Source organism: Mastomys coucha, unplaced genomic scaffold (genome assembly GCF_008632895.1).
Source record: "Mastomys coucha isolate ucsf_1 unplaced genomic scaffold, UCSF_Mcou_1 pScaffold11, whole genome shotgun sequence".
Classification (NCBI taxonomy): Eukaryota; Metazoa; Chordata; class Mammalia; order Rodentia; family Muridae; genus Mastomys; species Mastomys coucha.
This window is the reverse complement of record NW_022196893.1, coordinates 33,224,454-33,233,164: the sequence shown is the minus strand read 5'-3', so window position 1 is coordinate 33,233,164 and position 8,711 is coordinate 33,224,454. Positions and strand designations below refer to the sequence as shown.

At 49.4% G+C, this 8,711-nt stretch overlaps 1 protein-coding gene across 2 annotated transcripts in view; it reads left to right on the top strand.

The window, feature by feature from the left end:
* Positions 1-6,100, top strand: part of Krt2 (keratin 2) — a 7,352-nt gene extending 1,252 nt beyond the window's left edge. The window contains exons 2-9 of one of the 2 annotated variants that reach the window (XM_031356474.1): positions 293-507; positions 823-883; positions 1,668-1,763; positions 2,348-2,512; positions 2,801-2,926; positions 3,816-4,036; positions 5,307-5,341; positions 5,429-6,100. In XM_031356474.1, the coding sequence (XP_031212334.1) occupies positions 293-507; positions 823-883; positions 1,668-1,763; positions 2,348-2,512; positions 2,801-2,926; positions 3,816-4,036; positions 5,307-5,341; positions 5,429-5,955 (1,446 nt within the window). In that variant the 3' untranslated portion in view covers positions 5,956-6,100. Of the gene's footprint in view, positions 1-292; positions 508-822; positions 884-1,667; positions 1,764-2,347; positions 2,517-2,800; positions 2,927-3,815; positions 4,037-5,306; positions 5,342-5,428 lie in introns of both variants that reach the window. The other variant, XM_031356473.1, reaches the window with a different exon arrangement.
* The last annotated feature ends 2,611 nt before the right edge of the window (positions 6,101-8,711 follow it).

The window sequence follows — 8,711 nt, the reverse complement described above, 5'->3', positions numbered from 1 at the left end:
GAGGAGGGGAATGTCTGGAGTCTAGGGAGGAGCTGGGAGTAAAGCAGTGAGCCTGAAATAGGAGAGTGCAGAGCGGAGAGGAGCAGAGGCCATGTCAGAAGTCCATAGAACTTCCATGTGGGGGGATGCTCAGAAGCTCTGCTGGGGCTTCCCAGCCCCCCTCGGGTAGTGAGGGCGAAGTCTTGTGACTTGTACTTCTCCTGGAGCAGCACCAGAGGTTCTTGGGGTGAGAGTGGCTCCCTGGTGTGAAAGGTGATCCTCACCTTCTGTATTCTTCCTCTGGCCACTGTAGGTGCGATTCCTGGAGCAGCAGAACCAAGTGTTGGAGACCAAATGGGAACTCCTGCAGCAGTTGGATGTAGGCACCCGCACCACCAACCTGGACCCCATCTTCCAGGCCTACATTGCCCTGCTCAAGAAGGAAGTGGACAGGCTTTCTGCAGAAAGGACCTCACAGGAGTCAGAGCTGAACAACATGCAGGATCTTGTGGAAGACTTTAAGAAGAAGTAGGTGATAGAGGAGACCTTGAGTGGAGATGGACGTTTTACTGTAGTCATCCACTCTCTTATAGCTCAGCAGTGCTTGGTCTGGGGCACCAGGGTGGCATGGAGGGCATCCTTTTTGAGTGCAAAGAAGTCAGGGATTGGAGCTCATACATGCTTGAGTTAATGAATAGAAAGGTACCTTCATTTTGGATTTTTATATTTTCAATCTGGGCATTTAAAGAGAGTTTAATTTTTTTAGTAGAAAAAGGGAAAGAAAAAAAAAACCTGGCCAACTGGATCAAGCCTAACTGCGGTTGTCTTTTGGGGACTCAACAGGTATGAGGATGAGATCAACAAGCGCACGTCTGCAGAGAATGATTTTGTGACCATTAAAAAGGTGAGTGAGAGACTGCCCTGGCCTCGGTGGCAGGGGATAGGAATGCTCCACATCTTACTGTGTCTAGAGAGGTGGCTAAGAAATCACTGTGAGGGTGCACAGCCAGAGTTAGGTTAGGGGCATGTCAGGAGCTGGCTCTCCTGAGAAGAACAGGGCCTCTGTGTTCTAACTTCCATAGGTGATGTTCCAATTTGCTTACTGTGTTTGGGAGAGCGCCCTCATCAGTAATCAATTTAAAGACTGTTATGAAAAAAATGCCAAAAGAAAAAAACAAGGCACTTTACTTTTCTTAAAAGCACAGGAGGAATAGAGCTCATTAGAATGCCTGCTTAGGAATGAGTTTCTAGCCCATCAAGGATTGAGCTAGAAAGTCACAAAGTGCTAGCCTAGGTCCTGCAAGGGTTTTAGAGAACAATCCATGTGAGTTCAGGAGAGTCTGGATGGGCAGGTAGGACGGGAGGTGTGAAGTAGATGGAAGGGAGGGCATAGAAACCATCTCACTGCTTAGGGGAATTCAAAATGTTCTAAGAGGGAGGGAGACTCGTTGGTAGTGTTCCGTCCATTGTTAGCTCTCATGATGGTGGAGTGTGTGAATGGTAGATCTGGGCGTGGATCTGTCTACAGAGATGCCTATGCTAAATGAAGCTCTGTGGAGATAACAGTTCATCTGGAAGTACTGGGATATCAGAGGGTAGTTAACCAGCAGGCACAGGGTGAAGGCATCTGAGAGAAGCTGGAACCCACTCAGGTGGCCATTCATGGTGGGCCATATCCTTCTTTGCAGGATGTGGACAGTTGCTACATGGACAAGACAGAGCTGCAGGCCAGGGTGGACATACTGACACAGGAAGTCAATTTCCTGAGAACACTCTACGACGCGGTAAAGGATGCTGTTCCCACAGACCCTTACTTCCTACTAAAGAAAAGCCCTTTCCAATGTTGAAATGTCTGCTGTAGCAGGGTTTGTTGACTTGCTGATTTCAATGCAGCACAACCACCGCAGACCCACAAGGCCTTTCCTAGAGCAGGGTTGGGGGAGAGAAATTTCTTCTAGTTTGGAAATTCCAGGTCAACATCTCTTTCCTCCATCCCCTGCATGCCCAGATCCATTTGGAAGAGACCTTCACTGTGTTCATTGCATTCCAGAGGTTAAAATGTGTGACGCCTCCTGCTCCCTTCCCAGCCCACTTCTGAGACAGGAAGGAAACTTTGAGAAAGAAACTGCCATGGGCTGTTTCTTTCTAGAATCTACTGGCATGGTGGCAAAGACATTTTATTAGAATGCTCATAAACACCTTTCTGTCACCGTTGCCATCCTGACGATAGCCCTGTGGTGACACCACTTTTCACACCCAGGGCATGCTTAGTCTGAAAGTTTTCATTTCCACCATGCCAAGGATAGGAGGCCTTTCACTCTCTGTGGCTATGAACAGAACATGATGGCCAATCGTCTATGTATTGTAGGAACTGTCCCAGCTACAGCAGAATGTCACCGACACCAATGTCATCTTGTCCATGGACAACAACCGGAACCTTGACCTGGACAGCATCATTGCTGAGGTTCAGAGTCAATACGAGATGATCGCCCATAAGAGCAAGGCTGAGTCAGAGGAGCTGTACCACAGCAAGGCAAGTCCCGGGGACACAGGGAGCCATGGCTGACTTCACTAGCTGGGTCACATCCAGGAAGGGTATTGGAGTGTCTGTCTAATGGAAGTTGAGCATCATTGCTAAAGCAGGGCAGAAGGTAGCAACTAAATTCTTTGGGCCATGTGCGATGCTTTCTCATCTGCCATGAATACAGATGTCACTGTCAGGTTGGCTGACCATTCTTGCCTGTCACCAGCCTTCTTTAGCTCAGGCTAAGCCTTCCTCAGATGGACTTCCCTGTGAACTGTCTTCCTTTTTCCTCATCAGTATGAAGAACTCCAAGTCACTGCTGTGAAACACGGGGACAGCTTGAAAGAGATCAAGATGGAGATCAGCGAGTTGAACCGCACAATCCAGAGGCTGCAAGGGGAGATATCACATGTGAAGAAGCAGGTGGGGCTCTCTCTCTCTCTCTCTCTCTCTCTCTTTCCCTCCCCCTCTCCCTCTCCCTCCCTCTCCCTCTCTCTCCGCCTCCTTCTCTTTCTCCCTCTCCGTCCACCTCCCTCTCCGTCCACCTCCCTCTCCCTCCACCTCCCTCTCCTTCCCTCTCCCTCTCCCTCTCCCTCTCCCTCTCTCCCTCTCCCTCCACCTCTCTCTCCCTCTCTCTCTGCCTCCCTCTCCTTCTCATGCACGCTCTCTCTTTCTGAGCACAGGGGATAGTAAGAGGGTCAGGATCTCTGTCCCTCTGAGAAGTTCTAATCTAGTTCACATCAATCCCAGTGTTCTCCAGAACAATGCTTTTAGACTTTTAGAGTAGTTCAGGAAATGTTCTGAAGTGAATATCAGGGAAGGGAAAGAATCCTTTGACTTAAAGGGAGCAACGGCAAATAAAGCAAAATCTGGTTTGGTTTGGCTTGTGGTGATTGTAGATACAGCTTCCTGTTCCTGCATAGTGCATCCCCTAGACAGCTGTGATGACTATGTTCACAGAAGGGCAGTGAATGGGCTGGTGCAAGCTGGACCTTGTCCTTGGAGCTGATTGCTAGGGATGCAGTCTACTGAATAGGTAGCAGAGCTACCTCTGTTGGGAGGGTCAAGGGCATTGCAGAGAAAGCCTATGGGTCCAGTCAAGGGCATGCAGGAGGGAGATAGCTGAGGGATGGCAGCTGTAATTCAGGGCACAGCTGTCTGCAACATCTATTAGCTCCAAAGGGGAAGAGGAGTATCTGAGACTTCCAGGGCCAGTGATTCTGGCTTCCTGTGCCCAGTGTCCTGTCCCCCATGCCACCCAGCAGCCTGACCCCACTCTGTACAAATGGAGCCTTCTCTTCTTTCCTTGCAGTGTAAGGGTGTACAAGACTCCATTGCAGATGCAGAGCAGCGTGGGGAGCATGCCATCAAAGATGCCAGAGGCAAGCTCACTGACCTGGAGGAGGCCATGCAGCAGTGCCGGGAGAACCTGGCCCGGCTGCTGAGGGACTACCAGGAGCTCATGAACACCAAGCTGGCCCTGGATGTGGAGATTGCCACCTACCGCAAGCTACTGGAGGGAGAGGAGTGCAGGTGAGGGGCACTGCTGGGGAGGGTATCAGGGTCTACGCTCTCTAGGCAGGGCCTCGGACTTAGTGAGGTGGGTGTCAATAGGCTTCTCCAAGCAGACTTTCAGGATGAAAGCAGCAGCATTGTTCTCTAAGTGGTATAGAATGATAGGCAGGGCCTGTTACCAGACACTTAAGCATCCTGATCTTAAGAGTCACAAAACGACATGAACACAGGTAGACAGGGTGAAGGGTTTGTCTCTAAGTCTGTAGGGTGACTAGCTTCTCTCCTCACCACAGTATAATCCAGAATGGGGTTGTGGTATCAAATGTGTCAGAGGAACAAGCTTTGTCCTTTTAAGGTTTCTAGAAGGACAAAAGAATCATTTGACTACTTTAAGGAGAGAACTTTGCTTGCTTTATCACCAGCATCCTTAGGGACTTAAGGTGGCTGAAGCCATTGAAAGGGGAAACACCCTTGGTGTCAGCATCTCTGGGCATTAGCAGCCCTGGGCATTGGCAGCCCTGGGTATTGGCATCCCTGGGCACTAGCATCCCCAGGTATTAGAATCCCTGGGCATCGGCATCCCTGGGTATCAACATCCCCGGTTATCAGCATTCCTGGGCATTAGCATCCCTGAGCATTAGCATCCCTGGGTATCAGCATCCCTGGTTATCAGCATCCCTGGGCATTAGCATCCCTGGGTATCAGAATCCCCAGGCATCAGAAGCCCTGGACATCAGCAGCCAGTATGACAAAGGAACTACCTTTTCCAAGTGACTGCTACATGCTTGTCTGAGAGGTAGTGTCTCCTGTGAGCATGAAGGAGCTGGCAGGCACTGTAATCTGGGTTGGAACAGCCAAACCTTCAGTGGAAACAGGAGGCAGGGAACGCAGGAAAGGTAGGCAGCTTGACAGCAGTTCTTTCTGCGGAATGTTCACGGTGTGGACTTGTTTTGAAATGTTGGGTGTGACACAGACTCTGGATAGCAGATTCTCTGAGCTGTAAGCACAAACTGGGGTAGGCAGTCGGAAACTACTTGGTTTTTCAGCCATTTTGGATCTACAGTGCAAGTGTTTGTTTTGATTGGAGCAAGACCTCAGGATGGACTGAGATTCAGGCTGTAGATAAGTGTGGGGTCTGTCACCACCTCTGTTATCATCTGTCATCTGTCAGCATAGAAGTTGTGGCTGACTGAAGTATCTAAACTGAACGTCCATAGGTGGAAGTTTGTCCATCCAATGCCGAATCTAAATGCCTACTCACAAATCCTTTTCCTTCTTTCTCTGACAGGATGTCTGGAGACTTCAGCGACAATGTGTCTGTGTGTACGTAGAGGGGCATTCACCTGTCTTTCGGGGCAGTGGAAGGTAGAGGTGGTCAGAACTCCTGGGTTAATGCTGTCTCTCCTACAGCCGTGACAAGCAGCACCATCTCCTCATCTGTGGCATCTAAGGCTGGCTTTGGCTCTGGAGGTCAAAGTTCAGGAGGAAGAGGATCTTATGGAGGACGATCAGGAGGAGGAAGCACCTATGGCTCTGGAGGCAGAAGGTCTGGCTTCAGAGGATCTGGATCTGGAGGAGGCTCCAGGGGAGGATCTGGAGGAGGAGGCTCTAGAGGAGGCTCCAGCTCTGGTGGGGGAGGATACAGTTCTAGAGGAGGCTCTGGAGGAGGCTCCAGCTCTGGAGGAGGAGGATACAGTTCTAGAGGAGGCTCTGGAGGAGGCTCCAGCTCTGGAGGAGGAGGATACAGTTCTGGAGGAGGCTCTGGAGGAGGAGGATACAGTTCTAGAGGAGGCTCCAGAGGGGGCTCCAGCTCTGGTGGGGCAGGATACAGCTCTGGAGGAGGCTCCAGCTCTGGTGGGGCAGTGTCTGGCTCTGAAAGGGGCGGTTCTGGGTCAGGGGAAGGTTGTGGCTCTGGTGTGACCTTCTCCTTTAGATAGAGATGGGTCTTCTCTCTACTCTTCAATTCCAGAATGTCAGCTGTATCTCTGTATCTCTAACTCTGATCAACTCCAGTATTTGTAATCTACCTGATGTGATTTTTTTTGAGAGGGGGGTGATAAAAGATGTCTCCTAACAATTAGAGCCAGAGATATTCATTGTGTTCTGGGAAAGAATCTGCATTGTCCAAGTGTGTCTGAAAGCCATGTCCCATTCCTGACCTCTCGCATTGTCCACCTGGCATCCCTCCCAGATGGTGATGTGCTGAGGACCCCAGGGTAGCCTCCCTATTCCACCCCCAACAGTGGTCTAGGGAACTATGCTCTTTTGTACATAACCTTTTGAGTGGACTCTGCTTTCTGAGTGCTGTGGTCTGGGTCTCTGCTTAATAAACTTCATTTGCAATTGATATTGTGTAATGTTTATTGGATGTCAAGCTTTTGCAGAAGTGGGGCCCAAAGAGAAAGGGCATTTGGAATGATAAAAGTGGGGTTCCTGGGGGAGGGATGAGCCTCTGAGGAAGGGGTGTCTGGGGCGCTCAGGAGGTTTTCCTGTGCTGGAAGAGGGCAGGGGATGGTCCTGGAGTCAGGGTTGGTACAACATTCTCAGAAAGGATTTTCCAGATTGGGGACCATGGCCTTGCTGGGTGGCAAGCTGGGAAATTTATAGAAAATTTCTTTCTAGGCAGAAGTGCTCTTCCTGGGAAGCAGTTCCCACAGAATGCCCTCCCCAGCTTTGCTCAGGGTAAACTAGCTGAGCCCTGGATAGACACCAAGTTTGTGGCAACTGAGTTCTCAGAGCAGAATACACTCATCCCAGCACAGGACAGATCTATGTCCCTATGAGTGTTCTCTCTCTGGCCAGGCTGAGACAGAACACCTGAATGGCATCTTCAGAAAAATCTGCTCCTGTTTGTGCAGGCTAGCAGCCCTGTGTCAGCACACCAGGCACCTCATTTCCTTTTTCATTCACAAACTTTCCTTCCTGCCAGACCCCTCCAGGAGGCTCACTGAGGTTGAACACTCAGCTGTGAAATGGGGAGAGCTTCACGCTGGGAGTGAGGTATACTTGTGTGACATCAGGAGGATTGCTTTCCTCTCAATCTGTATTTCTCTATCATTAAGGGAGCTCCGAATGCAAGAACATAGTCTATGAGTCCTCCATTTCCCCAGAGATCGTGGCTTAGGACCCACAATTGGTGAGGAGGCTGAAGAGCTGTCTGAGCATGAGTGTAAACATAAGTGTGAGCATGGGTGTGAGCAAGCGTGGGTGTAAACATGGGTATGAGTATGGGCATGAAAATAGGTATGAACATGAGCGTGAGCAAGGGTGTGAGTAAGGGTGCGATCTTGAGTGTGAGCAAGGGTGTGATTATGAGTATGAGTGGGGTGTGAGCAAGAGTGTGAGTATGGGTATGAGCATGGGTGTGAATGTGGGTGTGAACATGGGTGGGCATGAATATGAGCAATGGTGTGAGCATGAGTGTGAGCATGGATGTGAACATAGGTGTGAGAATGAGTGTGGGCATGGGTGTGAGTACGGGCATGAGCGTGAGTGTAAGCATGGGTGTGAGCAAAGGTGTGAGCATGAGTGTGAGCATGGGTGTGAACATGGGACCCTCCAAGTTCTTCTTATTCTACTTAGCTAAATGTCTCACACCATGATGGAGGCGAGTGGCTGTGTTTGGCTGCTCAGAGATGAAGGCTGAACTCCGACAGGAAGTTCACCATGTAGGTAAGCATGGATGCAGTTAGCAAGGTGGCTACATTGGGACCGACCTGCTGTGTTTATTAGAGTAATTTGGAAGCCTACTTCAAACACACTTTTACTTGCAGCTCCCTGAGCAGTTGGGAGGATCCTGGAAATGCACAGGGTTAACAAGTCTAGGTGCGCCTGAGGCTGTGGCTGGGGACTGCATTCTGTTGAAGGCTCATTTTCTGGTTCTTTGAAATTCAGTAGGCACTTAGTAAAAATGATAAGATTGGATGAAGGAATGTAAGACTGCTGGTACATTTTAACAATTTAACAATTCAGAGTGTGGGTTTACACATTTATAAAACAATAAAGTGGTATTACTTTACAGGGCTGTTAGGAAGCGAGAACTGTGTGCTCACTGCTTAGGGCCTGTGCCCTCTTCATCTGTGCCTTCACCGCTGGCCTGTGCCCTCTTCATCTGTGCCTTCACCGCTGGCCTGTGCCCTCTTCATCTGTGCCTTCACCACTGGCCTGTGCCCTCTTCATCTGTGCCTTCACCGAGAACTGTCTGCTCACTGCTTAGGGCCTGTGCCCTCTTCATCTGTGCCTTCACCGAGAACTGTCTGCTCACCGCTGGCCTGTGCCTTCTTCATCTGTGCCTTCACCGTATGCAGCCGTGTGCTCCTCATTGTTTTTACTAGACAGTATTGTGTGGACTGGGAAGGTTCACAGCTGAGCTGGATTTGCACACAAGCACATGTAGGACTAAGACAAGATGACACCAATTCCACACAAACTTTTCCAGAAGACAGAAAAAATCAATACCTTCCAACTTGTTTGAAGGAACCATGCCAAGATGTTGTTAAAAAAAAAAAAAAAACCAAAAAACCAAAACAAACAAAAAAGAAACCCAAAACAACAACAAAAAACAAAAACAAAACAAAAAAACCCAAACATGTTCATATCCCTCAAAAACATAGACGCCAAAGTTCTCAAGAAGATATGAGCAAATTTTATTCAGAGATTTATAAAAAGGATATGACATCATGCTATGTGAGGC